Source organism: Atractosteus spatula, chromosome 6 (genome assembly GCF_055471065.1).
Source record: "Atractosteus spatula isolate fAtrSpa1 chromosome 6, fAtrSpa1.hap1, whole genome shotgun sequence".
NCBI classification, from domain to species: domain Eukaryota; kingdom Metazoa; phylum Chordata; class Actinopteri; order Semionotiformes; family Lepisosteidae; genus Atractosteus; species Atractosteus spatula.
Genome location: NC_142711.1, coordinates 43,341,716 through 43,364,114, shown reverse-complemented (window position 1 = coordinate 43,364,114; position 22,399 = coordinate 43,341,716). Strand labels below are relative to the sequence as shown.

The window sequence follows — 22,399 nt, the reverse complement described above, 5'->3', positions numbered from 1 at the left end:
TCTAAGTCTCAACTCTCCTTTAGTCAACAAAGAATAATGTATTCAATTATTCTCAAAGACAAAACAGTACACTAGTGGAGAATGTGTAACACATACTAATGTACATTCTCTTGGTAGCTATGAAAAGGAATTTCCCTTTTCATTAAGTGGGTGGAAAGGCAGTAGTTTGGGGCTGTATTATTATTTTACCTATTACTAATTAGAACCTGAAAATGAAATCCTATATAATATGTAAACTAAAAAGCTATAGTACATTTGTAGATATATTTTAATCTATTACTTAGGCAACTTATTTTTCTAATGCTTGTGTAAGACAATATTGTTTTATTCTACAGAATATTCGTGTATGTTATTCTGGAAATTATTTCTGAAGAAAAACTATATCTCAAGGAAACAATGCTCATTTCTCAGGAGATGCTGTTTTTTTGTTTGTTCATTGTTCTGTTAATTATGGGAAATACAGCCTACAGTTTTCATACCTGTTTTCTATACACATAGCAGGCAGCTATTGCAACCATAGTGGATTCTCCAAGGAAACCGGCCAGCAGAGAGCCCACCCCTAGTGTGGCACCATGGACCCTGAAAAACACAGAACAGAACTGAAAAATAAACAGCCTCAAAAAGAGTGGATTGAACACGTCTACTAAGTTTTGAAAAAAATGGGTTTGGCACATACAGATGTGTATATTTGTCTCTTCCTAAGCAAATTTATCTAAAGTCATAAGAATGAAAAAACTGCAGTTTCAGTATTACATATTTATTCCTTAGTGCCAATAAATCCCACACACCTGACCTTTACAGCTACAAATCTCGATACACACAATGATATTTGGCATTTCACTGATCTTTACTAGCTAATAAAACAGCAGCAGAATAAGGCACACTTAAAACATTACCTCAGCTCAGAAAGAAATGAAAGCCAAACTTATTTGTAAGAACAAATACCTCTGGTTGTGTTATGAAACAGCAAGTGTTATCCTTCAGGGCTAATAGTAAAATGGACAAGTGCTACTGCTATTGGCAGCAATTTCAAAAGTTCTGCAATATGCTGACGCAGCAGGTAAATACAATCAATTAAAACGGATTGTTAATTTCAAGTGTGAAGTCGTTTCTAACCAAATCGACATATATTCAGACAAACACTGGCAACCTATTTTCAGAATAGTATAATATAAAAAAGTATAAAAGACATTGTTAATGTTTTTACTACCTCTTAACTATACCTCCAAGTACATTGTGTTCTCATATTATACTCAGTCATAAAGGTATTCTTGTGAACTTGCTAATTTCAATATTTTGGTCAGCAATGGAATCCACACACATACATAGGTTTTTGAGATTCTTTTTATTTTAAATGTTTAATTAAAAATATAATTAAATTTTAATACTGAATTTTTAATTGGGATTTTTTTTGTTATTTAACATTATCTAACAATTATATCTTCAGTGTTTATTTAATTTATCTTAGCTAGCTGTAGTTGAGATATCTAGTCAATTACCCAATTTAATGTAATGAAAACTTCCACAACTCCACAGGCTTCTACAGAATGTGGATTGTTCACACTTTATATGCCCATATGTACATATACTGTATCAGCATATAGTCTCCTGCAAAATTACAGATATACTGTATACTTTTGATCTCTTTAACAGTTTACAGTTAATCTTTCTTTGTCATATCACACATTAGTGACAAAAGTGTTATCACCTGTCACTTTAAACAGAAAGGCTTTTATCCACTTAGTTTTACATTCTTTAGGAAACCATACTCATTCCACAATAACAAAAAAAACTTCTGTGTTTTTTAGGCCTGCAAACTTCTATAAGAAAGAATTGATTAATATAAGTAGTTTAATGGATAATATATAAAACGACATCACGGCTTACAATGAAACATTCCAATAGTTCTGCTTGCTGCTGTGCAGGTGTTTCAACACAGAAGGCATCACAGAGGGTTAAATACAACCAGCAAAATCTCTCGGATGACTGTTCTAAATGGGGTGCATCGTCTCACGAAAATGAGCTGTGCCAGGCCTCTGTGCAAGAATAAAATGTCTAATGTTGTCAACACTACACACATCTTCCAGGATTCTCTGCCTAACGGGGTGGGCTGTTTCTCAAATCGCCCAAGTCCTGGCTTATACACTAATTGCAGCTACACTGGTTCAAACAAGTCTGCTAATTGCAGGTAGCAGGAGGGCATACCACATGTTTATCCAAGACCTCAGATGTACTTGTTACAGTTCTTTATTTTTCTCTGACTCTCCCATCCAGCATTGCTTATCCACATCAAGTTCCTTATGTTCCTTCAGGCGCTGGCATGGGAAACTATGGATTTATTTTATATTAAAAAAAACAGGAAAGGTTTTCCAAAGAAATTCCCCAAAAAGTTTATTACTGACAAGATGCCCTATATAAAGTATAAATCATAGTTAAACACAGTACTTAAGCATCTATTATGAAATACTCCAAACTAGCATTAACAATAATGTTTTGTTTTCAAACATCTACAGTAAAAAAATATATATATCTGGCACAGAACTAGAAGGGAAATTTATAGTTTCACAACCCTTCCTCTTTTTTTATGGCTCAAAACAATTCAATATACTTAACCTGTTTTTTAATGTCACTTCTGCCTATCAGCAGATTTTTTATTTGTTCTCAATGCCCTGCTACAATGTTGTTTTTTTTAAATTTGCAAACAGAAATGAACATTGTTTTTGGAGGCTTGCCAATGTACAATTGTCCCCTGACCTCTCACTTAAAAGACTAATTCAAGCACTGAGCTTTTTGCTATTTTTAGCTTTGTTGATCAATTTTAGACATTGACCTTTACAGCTCTTTCCAAAGAAGAGTGCCAAATTAAAAGATCATAAGAAATGTTACATAGAAGAGGAGGTAATTCAGCTCATCTATCCCATGGCAATAAGTAGCTAATTGATCTGAGGATCTCTTCTGTTTTGTAAAAAAAATTCAGGATATTGATTTCAAAAACATTCTGAGGTACTGTAGCTTGTTCCATTCTCCCAATGTGCCTCCTGTTTCCAGTTTTAAATGTGTTTCCACATAGTGTCCTCTGGTTTGTGTTTCACTGTTCATTCTGAAGACCAGTTTTGACTTTGTCACGGCCTTTCAGAATGTGAAATACTTGAATCAAGTCTGTTTATAGCCTTCATAGTTCATAAATGATAATTGCTCAGATTCTTTAGTTTGCTAGTGTACAGTACGACATTCACGTTTTATGAGGCAAGCGTCAATTTTTTTTTTTTAGAAAAAGGGCAATGGCCTCTTTCTTGTGGAATCAAACATTTTAAGGTTGATAATTCGTTGTTGATCTTGTCTTATCAGACTTTTATTGAATATGCTTTAACTTTTACCCTAGTCTGCTAGTTTGGGAATCTGAATCTAAGGATTATTGTCCCAAATTCAGTATGTCAGAAAGTCATTGGTGCTGACCTTTCGGCTCTGTCCTACGTGTATATTTTACGAGTCTTGCAAAAAGCATATTCTGTCCTACTGGACCCTTCATACACTTTGTTTAATGAATTCCAATTACTCTCCACAGAAGGCAGATACCGATTTCCTGATTTAAAAACAAACAGGTTTAAGTTCTCCTTTATACTTGTGGCCATAATCGTGCTTAACAGATGATTGTCTTGTGCATGTACTCTATGTGTGTGTCGTTTGTTTTTGTTATATTGACTACTACTGTAAAACAAATTGCCCCTTGGGGATAATAAAGACTGTGACCTGAGGAGACCCCACCAAAACATTGTATGCCTCTGCACACTGCACTAATATGTTGAACTGGATGTAGAGTATACTGCACATGGTTATGAAGTGCAGCCCAGTCCTTTCCTGTTCCTCAGAGAGGATCATTTTCAGCTAAGACTACAATAAGGATAATAATGTGCACAACTGATCTCTGTGTACCCCTTGGTTCACCAGTTTTCAATAAGACTGAGACCCCTCGGTTCACCAGTTTTCAATAACATTGAGATTGGGGGATTTTTCTGACTGAGTACGATTGTACAAGTCTGTCTCATTCTCCCCAGACCATGAATTCACCACCTCTTAAAGCTTAAAAATATGACCGGGGGTCCTGGTATTTTGGTTAATTTTCAGTATAATTCCACACTTAGCCAGAAACCATATTCATACAGACAAGGACAAAGACTCCAAATAGGATCTTAGATTTTCTTTTTATATTTTACCTGCTTCATGCTTCATTATTGTGGCATAAGAAACCTTTCCTCACAGGTTGTCATAGAGAGGAGTAGAGGAGCAACAAGTCCCACAAAGAGAATGAAGCCAGGAATGAGACTTCAAGTGCAAAGTTTAAAGTGTTCCTTAGCTTTCCTGAGTTCAAACATACAGTAGGCTTGTTTACAGAGAGTCATTCCTCCTCAATCTTATGTGTAAGGCTCCTTTTTAAATAAAGAGTAAAACAGAAAAAGTAAAGTTTGGTGTAACTGTTAAAAGCAGCGTCTAGAACTCCAGACATGGGAGTCTTTGAGAGAAAGAATGAATCCCAGACATTTCAGTAACTGAACTCTGATCCATTCAGCACTTACGATTTTGAACTGTCTAACATGCAGTTCATTTGTTCCGATTTTAATTCATCTTAGTCATCTCAGCCCTGTTGAGAATGTGGAATTGCAGAATGAGAAACGTAAGAGTTTGTATATCTGAAGAGCTTGTAATGTGTGCTGTCTCTAAAAAGATAGTAGCAACAAGTCAATGGGTGCCTTCTGTTTTGTATCAAGGACAGGAGTGTCTGTGTCAGGTGCGTTAATAAATGTGAACGTTTGGAACTATTAAAGCTCTGGTGTCAAAACCATATAAAGCAGCTATATGACCTTTGCCCTCAACCAAAACAACTTTTTGTATGCTTTAAGCTAGATAGGAGGAACCTCCCTTAAAATCCTCATGGATCACCTAGAAGATCTGCAACCTTAACAACCATATCCTCATATAAAAATGCCTAAGAACTGCAAGCAGACATGAGCTATAATTAGGGCTTCCAATTTTAGGAATTTATTTTTTTCATATAGTCCTGGATTTTGGATGCCTCCTTGAAATTATTGAAATTTTAAATGACGTGTTTCTGATTTCTACTGTAACTGTTGTACTTACTCAATGTGTGCTAAAGTACTTTTTTCCAGCTAACAGCAAAAGGTACAAAAGCATAAGCCTAATAGTGTAAATATACTGAAATCTAAATAAAATAAGATTTTATTATGTGAATTCAACAGGTCTAAGGAAGGCTGATTAACACGGCTTATTTGTGTGCCAGATATTCTGTCAAGACAAGAAATTGCCATTTGTTCAATTTAGGATAAAATTCATTGTGGTTTACTTTGCTTAAAGTGGATTGGCACAACATGTTTAAAGCGATGTCACACGATTAAAAGTAAATACCAACATTTGGAAGGCCTTACTAATATGTTCCCCTTATCTTTCGGCACACAGTCACACGGCAGTTACAGCTGGTGAAACAGATTAGACTAACGAACATGAAGTGAACCTTTGACAGGAGAGATTGTGGATATGGTTTTGTGATATTTAGTCTGGGTGAGGTCGATAGCCCACAAAACAAACAGTATATCATCTACTAGGCCTCAACATTCAGTTTAAGCCAGGGCACTGAATCAGGAATTGTCATCCCATCCCACTAATTTGATACCAAAGTGAGGGGTTACATCTTGCCAATCCTAAGCCACCCTGATAAATGCCAGGTCTATGTCACCACAAGCAATTCAGCACTAAGCTACCTCATCAGTTCTGTGGAATTATAGTTTCAAAAGAATGACAGATAAGGATCAGTGTGAACCGACCAACTGATGTGTCACTATAACGTGTCACTGTTGAGCGCATCACAACCCCTCATTTGCTCTCTCGCACTCCGCTCTTGAGGGAAGCGGGCATTAGTACAGAAAATGAAAAAAGGCCAACAATGATGTCCAACCTACCCCAAGTAAGGAAGCACAATGAGGCTGGTGATGAGGACAATAATTCGCAGAACGGAGCTGGGAGCCAAAACGAAGGTCTTCTTCAGGGTCATAAGCCAGCCAGTGAGGTGTGCTCGGATTGTAACTGAAAGAGAGCGGAGAAAGAAGTCAGGGGTTACACATTCCCGAAGGCCAGCATACACAATAGCAAGTACATTATAGAGTAGCCATTACAAAAGGATGATTATACAGTTGCTTATGAAGGAAAAACAAGATCTCTGAGGTGAAAGAGTAAAGGCATTTTCATTTGAATAACATCAGTGTCCTCTAGACCGCATTGCTCCCCAGTTTATCTCCTTGACTCATTGTCGCAATAAGTCAGTAACATAGAGGATGTGTAAAAGTTAAAAGCAACAGGAATACAGTAATAAAAATGGAGTCAGTTTTTGCTGAAACAAGGCAATGTGCATACTGTTTGCGCATACCAAATGATTCTCAAGGTGTAAAAGGTGGTCCATGGACACCTTTCAAAGTGTATTCTTTTTTTAAAACTAAAGGAAGACATTCATTTCAATTCAAATCACTGTTACTAGGATAACACCTAACTTTATAGGTCTCTCAAGTCAAGGACAGTAATGTAAACTGGGTGGTGAAAAAGACCACGATAAGAAAGATTTAATCTTTGATATCTGAGTTACATACAAACAAGAAAACACTGAACCGCTAAGCAAGGTAAATTAATCATATTGGTCCAGTAAATGACCTATGGAGTACCTGCTTATATAGAAGGGCATTCTTTATTTAACTCGGTTTAAATGAAAAACTAAAAAAAACAGATAATGCTTGAAAGAATTGCTGGTGTGGTAAGAAAAAAAGAAATTGATAAACTTGCAGAAGCACTGTCGAACAGGTGTGTTGCCTCTGAAATATTTCAAAACTGAATAAAAATATTTATTCAATATTTAATGGTTTACATACAATACCGTATTTTGAATAGGTGCATTCCTAACTACAAAATAATTTGTCACAACCACATTATACAAAAAGGGTCTTGAGCTGGGTTCTGAACTGAACATTTGTCTCCTTTACTATTTTGAGTAAGGTACCATAAAACCTAAATGCACCACAAGTATCTCAAGAATAAAGGATGACTATTTGACAGCCGACAGAGAGAAAGTTGCAGGTGGACTCCTGACTGTCCTCCACAATTGCAAACTTTAGGAAAGGCCAGACAACCCATACTACATAGGCAGCTTTGAGATGCTCATGTTCCTCCGAAGCTAAAAAGAAGTATCAGATTCTACTATACCTGGCAGTGGGAAAAAGGAAAAAATGCGCAGTGGAGCCACACAAAGTTCTGCAAAGGCGTAGTCAACACCGATGATATCCACCAAGATCTTCTCTGAAATATGTGGGGTCCAGAAAACCACAAAGCACAACTAGGAAAAAGGAAACAAAAAAATATATTGGTTGTTTAAAGAAGTAAAAAGAGACTAGGATTAAAAGTGATACAGTAAATGCTTTAGGCTCCAATACTCATTTATTGCATTTTTTGTCTTTCAGTATACTGTAAAGAAAACTGTTTGAAACATTTTTTCCCCCCCAACAGAAAATTATCGTAAGAAGTAGAAAAAAAATTCTAAAATTTAACCTCCAGCCAAGAGTCTAAAAATATAAAATCCCGTACAAACCTGATACAGCCTAAAAGACCAGCCATCTCAAAAAAACTCCTACTAAATTAAAGAATTAAAACTTTATTTAGTGTGAAAAACATAAAATCTAGCACACGTCTGCAATAATACATATATTAATATAGCTTATGTATATTTTAAGTTTCCACTTTGTGAAAATAGTACCGTACCTGTAATTTATCAAACTGGTGATGGTGGGGTTATGTTTTGGGAATGTACTTACTATAAAAGTGTTATGCTGTTACTTGGAATATTATATAACTTTATAATCCAGGCCATTGTGCTAAATACCTTAAGGAAAATCATTTAGGTGGAATTCTGACTTAAAGGCATTCAGTCATAATTCCACAGATGGCAGCTTTGCATTCTTGATATGCATGGGTATTTTCGAAATGCTTTATCCAACACGGGGTCGCAAGGGAAATGGAGTCCATTACAGAAACAACGAGGAGAAAGAACCCTGCAGTAATACATATACTGCAGAAACACCCTGGACAGGAACCCAGTCCATCTCAAGGCAAAAATACACACACACGCACACCAGGGCTAATTTTCCCAGAAGCCAATGAACCTACCAGTATGTTTTTGGACTGTGGGAGGAAACCCATGCGAACACTGGGAGAACATATGAACACCACACAAACAACCCAGGAAACGAACCCTGCGAGGCAGCACTGCTATCCTGCCACCCTGTATGGGTAGTTTGACATTTAAAAACAAAAAAATAAAAATACTGAAATAGGTTTAGTAAAGGGCCCCAGAATTATGTTCCTAAATTATTGTATCTTGTATTAAGTAAAGTGTTTTTGTTTTAAGCTTTATTTGTGAAGTACATTAGAAGAAGAAAGTAAGACCATATAACCCCCATACTTAGTTCTCTTCATTAGCTTCCTGTCAGGTACAGGGCGGACTTCAAAATCCTTCTACATACTTATAAGGCTCTCAGAAGTCAGGCACCTGTCTATCCAATGGAACTTATTAATGTTTACCATCCAAGTCTCCCGCTTAGATCACAGAATGCAGGTCTTCTTCATATTCCACGCATTAATAAAAAAAACAGTTGGTGGTAAATCTTTAGTTACAGGGCCCCTAGCTTATGGAACAGTCTCCCACCCCATGTCCGGGATGCCGAGTCAATCTCAGTATTCAAATTCAGATGGAAGACCTATTACTTTAGCCTAGCCTACTCACACCTTACATCATAGCCTGCTACAACCATGGCTGCTGGTGCTGCTGTACATGCCACTGTGTGTCTCTATGTTGGCCCACCAGGTAGATACATCTGTTCTGACTAAACTATCCTATTCTCCTCCCCACATATCCGGATGGCGCCCGGGCTGGGCACCATCTGAGTTGGATGCTGCATCACTGCCATGGATCCAAGAGGGACATCATGGATATACAGTAGCTATCGTTTAGGAGGATTTTGCTGGTGTACAGATATCTGCATGGAGTACTGACAAACAGAAGACATGATGGATGGATTAATACCCTTACTCATTTATTCCTTTTATTAATTGTAAAATGTTAGCATGCTCAAAGGGGTTGGGCAGCCAGTTGACCTTGGACCCCTGGAGGTGTTTTTTCTCCTTACTAAGGAGTTTTTGGTTCCTCTCCTCCATTGTCTTCTGGTCTTTTCTGTTCTGTATTCACAACATGTATGGTCACTTGCACTGTTAAGCGCCTTGGGGCAACGAAAGGCTTGTTGTGAAAGGCGCTATATAAAAATGAATTGAATCGAACACATCCGTTGTCAAATAAATTGTTCAATGTCCCAAGTGGTTTGCTTGATGGTGCTCTTATTATCAGCCTGCTTTCCAGGATTTATCTGTCAGGAAAGATTTCTGAACAGATCAATCATGCTGATGTATTAAAGTAGCTGTAGTGCCAGAAAGTAGCAACACATCCTTAATCTGCTTCAAGATATTTTTACTTGTATTTGTATTTTAACCTGTGCCACGTAGCTTCACTTAGGTAAAAGAAGGTAAGAGAAACACTGAAGGAACACTAGAGCCAACTAGCTAATTAACTATGGATCTTATGAAAAATGATTCACATTTCAGACTACAATTCAACATATTTAGATGACTCATCTAAACCTTTTTCCTAAATTTGGACTACAAGTCGCTGGGATAATCTGAAACACAGATCTTGCTTATCCAAAATTGCAAACATTTTTCTTTGATCTATTCTCACTGACCAGGCCCATAATTTTTTTATATTATGTGTATCTTTGTGACTTTGCAGTCTGTGAAACTGCCGGTTACACCTAAATTTAATTAAAAACTGTAAGTACCTCAAAACACAGTCTTTATAGTGTAAGTGATCAAAATTACAGTTAATCCCCCAGGGATTAAAAAGCTGTACATCTAGATGCTTATCCATCAACCAGTACTGCCACCCCACAGGTCATGAAGAAATCTGGTTGAGATGCTTTTTACAGTTTGAAAATGAATACTTAAGCCTTTCGTTGTCTGCTTCTACATCTCATGCTATCTGTGCAAATATGGTGCTTTAAGTAGTAATTGCTAAGGTTTTGTAAACTGTGAAAACTGTTTTGTTGTTAAGAGAAACTGGAACATTTGCTATCACTTCTGCTCTGGCCTGTGATGTTATCACACTGAGACTATGTCAGTGAGTGTGTGCCCTATTGAAAAGGTTTTATCTGGTTTAGATCTGCCCGTGAAAAACTAAGGTTGCTGCTGAAAGAGGTGTTAGTGGGGCCAGCAGGAGGCGCTCACCCTGCAGTCTATGTGGGTCCTAATGCCCCAGTATAGTGATAGGGACACTATACTGTAAAAAAGTGCCGTCCTTCGGATTAGATGTAAAACTGAGGTCCTGACTCTCTGTGGTCATTAAAAATCCCAGGGTGTAACCTGGTGTCCTGGCCAAATTTCCCATTGGCCCTTACCAATCATGGCCTCCTAATAATCCCCATCTATGAATTTTCTTCATCATTCTGTTCTCCTCCAGAGGCAGCAGCCATGTCACCCTGCAACTTACAATTGGCAACCCACTGAAGATAAGCAGGTGAGAGCCTGGTCAGTACCTGGATGGGAGACCTCCTGGGAAAAACTGTTGCTGCTGGAAGAGGTGTTAGTGAGGCCAGCAGGGGGTGCTCACCCTGCAGTCCATGTGGGTCCTAATGCCCCAGTATAGTGACGGGGACACTATACTGTAAACAAGTGCTGTCTTTCGGATGAGACGTAAAACTGAGGTCCTGACTCTCTGTGGTCATTAAAAATCCCAGGGTGTTTCTCAAAAAGATTAGGGGTGTAACCCCAGCGTCCTGTCCAAATTTTTCATGTCTCCTAATAATCCCCCTCTATGAATTGGCTACATTACTTTGTTCTCCTCCGCCACCTCCAACGGCAGGATGGAGTATTCTCGTCGCATTAAATGGCCCAAACGTCAGCCCAAAGATTTGGTTCAAACCACCAAATGGAGACGGGCGTGCCGACAAGCGGACCCTGCTGATGCGGGATTAACGCTAGGATGAGAGACTCTGTTCTCCTCCCCACTGATAGTTGATGTGTGGTGAGTGTACTGGCGCACTATGGCTGCCATTGCATCATCCAGGTGGGGCTGCACATTGGTGGTGGTGGTGGTGGTGGTGGAGGGGAGTCCCCTTTACCTGTAAAGCGTTTTGAGTGGAGTGTCCAAAAAAGCACTATATACTTACTCCAATTATTATTACTCACTACAACAGAAACAGAAATGTAATATAAATTTTTCCAGTGGTGTCTAAGAACCAAAGTGCTTGTCCATTAGTTTTAGGAAAAAAGCACTGGATTATGTACAATTCCCTCAAGAGTGAGATACTGTATAGAACAATATTTTAGAAACAATGCAAGATACATTAATAGATGCAGCAACTAACATGCAATTCACCTTAGGTATTATTATTTAATAGTTTGCATTACGTAGTAAATTCTCCTCTTAAACTAAGTCCTTATATAGTATAAATCTGCAGTCGTTTAAGCCACTAGGTATAACAGGTAACATTACTCACTCCTGAAGAAGGCTGAAGAACCAAAACATTGCATTTGTTCTTTCAATTTTTCAGACTGGAATTAACCTTAACTGCTTCCTGTATCTAGGTAAGTTCATTGATGAGTCTTGCAGCTTGGAAAACCTCTGGTTTAAAAACAGACAATGCCGATCATAATGCTGAAATACAGACATTGAAAACGAATTGCTAAGACACGTCGCTCTTAGAAGCAGCAATGAATCTACTCTGTTTTCAATCTGGGCCACTGAGATAGAAGATTCAGTGTCTGCTGCTTTGAGTAATACAAAATGTTGCAAAAAGGACACTTTCTCCAGCAGAAAGAGACAGCCTACTGGTATCTATCAGTAAGTAGCTGAGTTACCTGGTTTTTCCTAGGAAAGGAAATTAACAAAAATGATATTTCAATAAAGGCAGCTGTGCACTAAATACAAGTTCAATATTTTTAAAGTAAGTCCTACTCTGACTTTTACATTTATTGTGATTTATTGTGACAGCTGCAGAACATTTTAGTAGAAATCTATTAGGGAATCTTAACATAATTAGAAACACATAATACTGTATAGGTAGTTTTCGATTCATATGCCAGAAGCGTTTCTGAAAAACTTTGTGTAATAAAAAATGCATAAGAAAACAACTAATTTCCCTTTAGAACGATGCAAATAGGAAGGTTGCGTGTCAAGATCATTCCTTAACAGGGGACTGAAATCAAATTAAAAAAACAAGTATATGCAAATATAATTATTAGGTAATACGTTTACATCATTACGGTAATAAAGTCAGAACTATAGGACTGATTTTCTATCATATTTTCTCTTATAATGCATCCATGTGGGACTTTTCGCTAGATAATGTTTTTAGTTTCAAATCAAGTTTTAATACTGATGAATCCAGCTTGAATCCAGACACTGACAGAGTTGTACTGTATATGCATTTATAATTTCTTTTTCCTGTTCGTGGCAAAGGAAAAGCCCCCCAGATGTGTTAAAAACAACTGCCTTCCTTAAAGCCTTTGCCACTGACCACATTTACTGCCTGTTGGTTGAAAATAATTGTAAAATGGTAAAAAAAAAATGGTAATACCAAAAAAGTATGTGCAATAATATTTGCACACGATCATGCATTTAGTATCCAAGGAAAATTGAAATCCTTTAAATAAACAGAATGTAACAAAGCCCAGGTGCTGCGAGACAGTAGTACAATCCACCGCAGGACTGTTCCTAACCATATAAGTATGGGTTTTAATGTTTTTCTAATCTAATGTAGTGATCAGTTGAGTGGCTTTTAAATGCATATAGGGTAGATAAACAAACACAGAATTTATATGAGCTTTATGTACAGTATAAGATTTAAAGTTAGTTATTTAAGACTAGAGATGAATCTAAAAAAAGAAAAAATATAAAATAAAAATTGGTTTAGTGTTTAGGATGTGCATGTACAGTATGCTTGCAATCATACAATGCGACATGTAATGTAGATTTTCAATTTTACTTTAAAAGCTTTTTTCCTCCCCATGTTTTCCAAACCAAAACCTGCTTTTCCACCTCGGTATTCTTCCACTACTGGAAAAAAAATAACCCTGCATTTTGCACTGCCAGACACCTGATGGAGTCGCCCTTCCCAAAGCCATTCTGTTATGCCTGGAGACTGAAAGGTGTGTTGCACAAACAAACGCTGATTGAATGATGTGGCGATGTGCCGTGTGAGCACAAAGCCTTCACTGTTATTACAATGAATAGCTTCCACACAAACAAAAAAACAAAATTCATTCAGTAGCTGCAGTGGCACTGTATTTATGCGAAAGCTTTTTAGTGAGTGTGCTGTGCCAATAAACTGTGCATCTGTACAGATAAAACGATCTTATTGTTTGTTGCGAATGCATTGCATACTCCGTAATATAACGAGATGACTCCAATTGCGGACTTTCTCTTTGTCGTCTTGATTGGAAGCTCGTCTCGTGGATCTGCACCACAGCCCTTTTAACACACTATGGCGACAAGCCAGATGAAATACCTTCCGCTGTGCTTTTATGTATTGTGTTCCTTACTTTCGCAGACGGCGACGTTAACGGTATTCCTCTAGGGCTTTTCCTCGCGTGACACAGCAGCGCTCTTTGAAGCGCCTGCCCCTGCTCCCTGAGCCCATCTGGGTCACAGCCTCAACCTACCCCTGGCCTCTTTGTTTACCAGACAAAGATCCCACATCTGGCAAATCCAGCCGCCGCCCGATGCCACACTTTCAGCACTCTTCCTGTTTTGCAATAAAAGCCACGGGCAGATCTAAGCCTGTTCACATCAAACCCTTTCATTTACTGTATGCATTGTTTTTTCACGGCATCTATCCTATTAAATTAAAGGCACAACCCCGTGGAATGGGAAAAATGTACCTTACCTGAGGGGGGAAAAACAAGTCGAGACGCGCTCACCGCCTAAAAGTCAAACTGCTGCTCAAGATATCGGGTTTTGGGTGCACACCATGTTTTTCTGCTTTAATCCCATTTATTATCAGCTGCTTCTCAATATCTTGAACTGGGGGAACCACCAGCACTAGTATTCTGAGAACTTAAAATTAAACTTAGCATGTCAGATCTCCAGCGAAACCAAACGATTTAAAAGGTTATGAATGAGCAAGTTATTAATGTCTACATTAACAGGAATGTAACTCTTAAGTTTCTGATTTATTACGGATAACCCGTTCAGTGAATCAATTACTATGAATTTATACATAGCATAGCCATTAAAAACTGACCAGAAATATTATGAGAGGCACAGAAAAACAGCACATGTTTGGGACTGGAGTACGAGTATGAAGGGTGAAAAAAATCACAAGCAAAATGCTTCTTTAAAAAGGTACTTCTTATTTTTTGCCTTCACTGACACCCGTTTGTTTAGGCTTATAAAAGAAAAAAAAGAAGTGTTCTTTTAATGCATTTTGGTATGTTTTCACCTGAACAACAGGTTGCGTGATGATGAAGACTTTAAGGAGAGCCTGTTTTATACAAAACAAGCATTTGTAATTTCTGGGTGAAGCTAATTGCTCAAAGGTGACCGACAGCTCGACTACATGCAGAAAGCCCTCATTTGGTATATACAGTAGTAGAATCGCCTACTCCACCTCTTCCCAGCCACAACCTTTCTACGTTTTCTAACTTAAAAAGAGAACGGGAGAACTCAACATCTATAGCTCCCCATCTCAGCAGCCCCATCTCAACATTTTTGTTTCCGTTAAAAATTACATGTCCCACCAGTAAAAACATTTTATGTTGCTCTGTTCCCTGAAATTAACGTTACACTAGAAGATGAACAAGAAAGATTACAAATACAAAGGAATCATTTGGACCATCAGCTGATAAGCTATCCCAGAACCCCCCCAGTCTGCTTCATCCACATGTCTTCGGAGCTGGTCACAGGCTCCACCATTCCCTGTGAAAAGTAATGTTTTCTGTCTGATGACTCTTAACAGTTGTAAACTCAATATCCAATTTTGTTCCTGGGCCCTTTCGTTGCTGCTTGAAGAGATCCTGTGAGCCACCTTGGTCAAAGTCTTTACCCAAATTGCATTAACTACTAACTACCAAAGCCTCCTTTCATCTGGGACCTTTCTTATGTTCTCTTGAGAAAACAAATTAATGCATTAATTAACTAATTTAGGACTAATTCATGCATTGTTTAATTTTAACTAATTTCCCTAGATCTAAATTCTATGCTCACAACAATACTTTATATCCAAGTATTCTGTTGGCCAGAAAGTGAGCACAAACTACCAGGTTGTTTGCATACTGTACAGTACATTGCTTCTTCCAGTTTTTCAGGTTAAAAAGACTTGGTTACTTGGTCACTGAGGTCACTTTGTAACAAAGACAAAGGAACTGGTGGTAGATTTCAGGAGGAAAAAGGTCAAACCTACTCCTGTCTACATCCATGGGAGTGGTGTGGAGATGGTGGACTCATACAAGTACCTGGGAGTGCACATCGACGATAGACTGGAATGGTCTAAGAACATCGAGGCCATCTATAAGAAGGGACAGAGCCGACTTTACTTCTTGAGGAGGCTCAGGTCCTTCAATGTGTGTAGTAAGATGCTACATATGTTCTGTCAGTCGGTGGTAGCAAGCACCATTTTCTACGCAGTGGTGTGCTGGGGCCCTGGGATTAGAGCAGTGGATTCTAAAAGGCCGAACAAGCTCATCAGGAGAGCAAGCTCTGTCACTGGGTCTGACCTGGACCCCTTGGAGGTAGTGGCTGAGAGGAGAATGGTGTCCAAACTAGAGGACATCATGGACAACATCTCTCATCCCCTCTATGACATGCTTGTGGAAATGAAGAGCATGTTCAGCAATAGAATGATTCATCCACAGTGCAACAGGGAGCGCTACAGGAGGTTATTCTTGCCTTCTGCCATAAGACTGTACAACGCATCCACCTTGCGCCTGGGCAGAGGCAACATCGACAGTGACCTGTTTCTGGACTGAACACATCTACTACTACTACATTTGTTCTTTTTCTTTTCCCGTTTCACAACCGTTTTTTGCGCAATATATGCCAGGGACCCGTGCAATACATTTATATCTATATTTACATCTATATTTATATTCATATGTGTGATACGATTTTTCTGCGTACTGTTCTGTTCTAGTCTGTTTTTTGTGTGTCCTGGATTGTGAGTAACTCTTTTAGTGCACCCCTCACTGTACTGATTGTATTGTATGTATTGTACTATTATTATTATTGTATCATTCGTTACACTGTGGCTGTGTTGTCTGTGTAAAGCTGCTGTTGCACTGCAATTTCCCTCACGGGATCAATAAAGTATCTATCTATCACTGTAGTGTGTCAGAGTATGATGGTCCCTTCAAAACAGGATTGCTCTCCTTTATACTGCCTTTTGTGCAGCAATGTCTCTCATGTACTATGGTGACCACATGGCTTATTTAGTGTTGTGAAGGTTAAAGCAATATCTTTTCTAGTACATGGTGAGCAATATTTTATACAGTTGTGGTAATCACATTACAGAAAAGATTGCAGCTATGTGATCAGTCCAGAGAAAGAGCAACCTGATGCATCCTGGTACTTAAGGGGATGTCCTACACTTTCAGGATGTAGGAACTGAACTTCTTTAATCTTGAACAGGGATTATAGGGGACCAGACACAAAAATTCCTAATCCTCAAAGGCACTGACAAAGAAAACCCAGCAGATTTCTTCAAAACAAACGGTGAAACACAAACCGCACGGCACGTGAATCTACGTGGAAGAGCTTTTAAAACCAAGATCAAACCAAGAACAGGAGGCATTCCTTTACCCAAAATGTTGTGAAAGTGTGGAACAAGCAGCCCAGTCATTCTGTTGAAGCTGAAAACTTGGATTCTTTCAAAACAAATGGCTGATTGAGATCTTCGATTCAATTAACTACTAACTACCAAAGCCTCCTATCATTTTAAACTTTCTAACGTCTAAACGTTCTAATGACCAAAACTGAACGCAAAATTCCACGTGAGGTCTAACTCATGCATTGTTTAATTTTAACTAATTTCCTTTGATCTAAATACTAAGCTCATAACAATATTCGGTCGGTCAGAAAGTGAACACAAACTATCAGGGTGTTTGCTTCTTCCAGTTTGTGAATAAAAATACGGAAGAAGAAACTGTAGAAAACTTGCAGAGGAAGAGCTACATCAAAGAGACTATGGCATTGGTTGTGAAGAATAGATAATTATCATAGCTTGTCTTTTGTTATTGTTCATGTTTTAATGCACTCAAACCCTGGCACATATTCTCAGGGAAAATTTGGTTAACTTAAATCAGTGTTCAAATCAGCAAATCAGCAATTAAATATAGCAATGGAGCCCAACCATCATGTGATTGCAAAGCTGCTAAGCAAACAGGGGTAGCACCGAGATATCACTGTTCTAATCAAATAATTAATACGTGTGTCAGCCAAGGGATTAAGAAAAGTAAAGAGACTTTCTGTGAACAGAATGTAACATATACAACTGAAGGAAATACATTAAAATAATATAAATTACTTCTTGCACTTTTCATCAAAGGACATTCTTGCAATATGGATGAATACTGCAAAACATGGTCTTCTATTTTATAAGGTGGTTTTGCAGTCTCGTTTAACAGAAGACTAAACAACAGCCCAAATGAAAACATGTAGCCACATGCAAAACACATCTATTTAGGAGCCACTTGTAAATTACATTTGTCAAAGAGTCCTTCACAGCTGTTGCCAATTACACAGTGTGCTACAGCAGATGGTATGATTTACCAGTACAGGACAGCAAAGGTCTTATCCTGCAGTTTAAAAACTGCAAGGCCACTGACCTGCAGAGAATTTAACAGGTTCTACAACAATACACACCCTAAAAGTATAATAAAACCTTCTTAAAAATCTAACATGTCACACATATATATATAATTAAGATGCCCACATTTGCCCAGTATCAAGTGTAACTTCCAAAAACTGTGTATTGAAATTTATACAATGCTTAAATATTTTAAACTATTGATCTATTGATAATGCTTTCTTGCAGCACCTACAGTAGGTCAATGAAATTTGCTCTTCCTGATAAACACACCAAAGGTCTGTTAGAATGACAAGATCCTGTCATATTTACAGTATAGCTCCTTGCATCAAGGAAAATACAAATGCTACTCAAACAAGAGGAATGCTAATTTCTAATGCAGCATTTTTAAAATTATTTTAATTATTTTGACTCTCCTACTTAAGACTTCATGACCTGAATCAGGCAGATTAAATTTGTAAAAGTTTGTGAGGTGTACTTCAAATGACTGCATTTTGAATCTTGTATCAGCACATGCAATACACTTCTGACCTTGACAATACTCTTGATGTTTATTTGATTGTGTTCTATTAAAATTATTTCATCCAAAACTGTGAAGCTTCTCAGGAACTACAAATATTGTGTTTAAAATGTTTTTTAAATTTAATTTAAACAACATTTTAAAAATAATTATTACATTTTTCTTAAATTTCAACCTGTACTGTGCTGATTGTCAGTACCGTGTTGACAGTCACAGTACAGCTTTGCAGTACTGCAAGGTCTCCCAATTCACATTAGAGAAAAGCTACATTTTCATGAGATTGCATAACCACTAGGGGAAGCTATTTGCATATACAATGCATTTACATTTATGATATTTTTGTATAATATTTGAATATGTTTTTTGTAAATTACTGCTTAACATTCATTTACAGTTATATAACAAATGATTCAAGCTGCTGTGTTCCTAGGGCTTATGAAAAAGAGGTGGTATGTCTTATGAGGTCTCAGTTAACAACATTTGAAAATTAAATTTATGGGCTATGGTTTCACCATCTTATCTCTATCAACATCATACATTGAAATAGTTAATTTTCTTCTGACAGTGTTTATTTTATTTTTCTTGTATATCGAAGTCCAACCTTCTGATAATTTTTTTCTGCTTAACTTGTAATTTCACATTCTAAACATGACAAAACAGTTTCAATAAACCAGAAGCCTGCTCTCTGGAATTGTGAGCGACAGCCCTTTACACGCTAGATTCTAGTATCAGCTGAAGCCACAGAAACAATGTCCCTGGGACAGGAGTAGGAATGACATTCTAATCATCATAATTAACATCCAGGTGTTAATGTTGCACAACTGTGTTTTGCCAGTGGATAAAATACTTTGCAAGGTGTAATTTGTTTTTGCAGCGCTCTCCATGGAAACAAACCTCAACAAGCTTTAGGAAAGATCTTGAAAGCTGTAGTTGCCGAGTTGTTTAATTAGAACAAAAAAACTGGAAGTAGAAAAAACGGGTTAGCCACAAAAACAGAAAGAAGAATAAAGCCTACTCACTTTGTTAAATGTTAATTTGATTTAATAAGCCTTTTCTGATTGTAACTGAAACTACTAAATTTGACTCTCAGCCACCAAGGAAAAAAAACTTGCTGCTAAGTATTGGTAAGATCCTTGGTAAGGATCTTAGTGATAATTGTTTCAGAGAAGCAGACTGAAAGAGAAGGTTTAGGGTTAAAAACAAAATTGTCTTTGGTTTAGCCCCGAGCTGTCTACTTTAATTAAGCACAATCTAATTTAGCAAAATGGCAAAATACTAAGGTGTCCATAAATGCCACTGGTTAGTTTTCATTCAGACAAACTAGACATAAATGTACACAGTGAAGCAACCAAATTCCTTCAATTTTGCAATGAAGTTCATTACTGAATCGGAAGCACTAGCTGAGCTTTTCAAAAGTAAGAGCAATTAGTCTGCTGGTTACAATGTTATTGAAACATTTTTTTATAAAACTTGCTGTACTTTTAACATATGCTCCACTGAAAACTGATTAAATCTCTTTTTTTAAAAAAGAACAGCTTACTTTCCAGCAGACTTGAAATCTGCTCTTGTTGTCTCTTTCCAAAGGAAATAACAAAAGAGATGCTAACTGACATAGACCTGCATCCTTTTTGCTTTGCGTTTCTAAGATCGTGAAAAAGTTCTTCACAAGCAGGTAAGCTCTTTTTAGACAGTAGTTATATTTGATCTCATATGCAGTCTGGTTTTCATTACACTTGTTCAGCTATCTTTATAGTTTAAGGCTTTGGATATTGTATTGTAGATTATTCTTTAGAAAAAGCTGCATTGCATTGGTATTGATAAAAGTCCAACACAGTGTTTCAGAATTCTTAAAGCCTATACTACAGTATATACTGTACAGTAGGTGGTTTAGTCTGATAAAATTGTTCTCATCTCTTCCAGGTATTAATGCAGTCTCAGGAGTTTCCTTCCCAAACAGTATATTTTTCTCAATCTGTACTGCCACTCATACAGTATTATACCGACAATACTACCTTATACTCAGCTGGACCCACTTTATCATCAGTGATGACTAATTACAGTAGCACTTTCGTTTCAATGATAGAATTTTAGTGATAAAACCTAATAAAACTCAATTTAAAATATTCAATAAAAAGAAATGTCTCCACTCCCTTAGTAATACTCACCAACTTTTTCACTTGACAAAGAAATAAGGCAGGATCGGTTTATGGTTTATAAAAACCAAGGCGGATGGTTGATTAATATTTTAACTTTCAAAATTCAAAATTAATAATTTTCCAAAGTGAATAACTTTTTTTTTACTTGTATTATGGTTTCCTTCATTGCAACAAATCTAATTTTACACATTTCTATAGGTATATACTGTACAGTACAAGTCAAATGTGTTTTCCATCTTTGACCAGGTGATATACTGTAACAGCCTGAAAAGCTGTTCTTAGTGAACTTGATGTCTTACATTATATTTTTCCAGAAACATGGGTTTAATAAAGTATTGCTTAACATTTACATATGATAACATGACTAATGGTTCACACTGCTGAATTTTGAGATCTTTAATTGAGATAATATCTTTACATTTTCATATTTTACTTAAATTCTCAGTACCATCTTACCAGCTAAGATGTTGTTCCTTGATCAGATTGAACCTCTGAACAAGTCTTTTCAATTTACCACTACCCATGACTAGAGCAATCTGCAGTATAAACCATCTACTGTGGTGTCAGAGGGCATTTTCAGCCATGTGATTAAATCCTTTCTGTCTGACACTCGCACTTACTAACTTTGCCACATCCTGTTATGCTGTGGTTCGAGCAGGGAGCTGCAATCAGTGTGCGTTGACTACAGGGGAACAAGCTAATTCCACACTGAAAGGAAGAGAAGTACCTGTTATGCCATGTCCTGTTAGGTTACTTAAATTGGATTTATCGTTCTTTTCTGTCCCTGCTTTGTGCTCTGTGCAATGATGCTGTCCAGCCTTTTGGCCAGGCTGTCACTGTAAATGAGAATTTGATCTTAACTGACATATTTGGTTAAGTAAAGGATTATTTTTACCATACAGAAAATGAACTCAATCTCCTTTAAAATAAATAATCTGGCTACTGCTTTTATCCAAGGTGACTTACATTTGTATCCATTTAACCAGCTAAGAATTGTACCATACCTATAGGAGTGAGGGCACAACAGCAATGGTTCAACAATACTCTACACTGCCACCTTAATTCAATAGCGATCAGTCCTGTAAATGTTTATAAATGACACAAATCCTCCTTTATAAAAAAGTTATTTCATTAATACAGGACAGTATGAAAGTTCACAAATTAGTCCTTTTCCAAAGCAATGTAATATATTCTTCACCATATACAGTACCTTAGTAGAAGGATTTAGCTATTAGTTTCCATATGGCTAGTCTCTAAACTTTTCATAAAGTCTCCTCAGCTTTCGTCTGAAGATACAAAGTCTCCCACTAACACAGCTTTGAGTGACTGTCTCAGAAACAGGAGGTTTAACAGCCCGCCCAGGGAGGAAGAGCTAATTCTCTTAGCTCTGCCTTTTTCACTGTACCACAGCACGTTTGACACGTTTGACAAGCTTAAACCCAATGAAAGTACACCCACATTCACTTGTTACACAAGAGGCACAAAAAAAAACCCACCTTATTCACCAAGAGCCGACATAAGACTGATTCCAAGTGCATCCAAAGTAAATAATGCCCGTTAACTCTATTAACATAATTCTAGGGTCATAATGTACAGACCTTCTCTGGCGTCAGACTGCAGCCTGTCCCCTGCACTGGCCTTTAACAGAGGCTCAAACCTGACCTTGAACTTTATCTTTCCATGCTACTGTCTATCTTTGATACAGCATTCCCATGTGTATGTGTATTCCCAGCAAGTATGTGTATCTCACATTGACTGTGATTCAA

At 37.4% G+C, this 22,399-nt stretch overlaps 1 protein-coding gene across 1 annotated transcript in view; it reads right to left on the bottom strand.

Moving 5' to 3' along the window:
• Window positions 1-22,399, bottom strand: part of ankhb (ANKH inorganic pyrophosphate transport regulator b) — a 53,999-nt gene that overhangs the window by 2,843 nt on the left and 28,757 nt on the right. The window contains exons 9-11 of the mRNA XM_088918427.1: window positions 7,261-7,390; window positions 5,973-6,096; window positions 480-579 (exon numbers count right to left, since the gene is read on the bottom strand). Coding sequence (XP_088774553.1) covers window positions 480-579; window positions 5,973-6,096; window positions 7,261-7,390 — 354 coding nt within the window. The remainder of the gene's footprint in view (window positions 1-479; window positions 580-5,972; window positions 6,097-7,260; window positions 7,391-22,399) is intronic.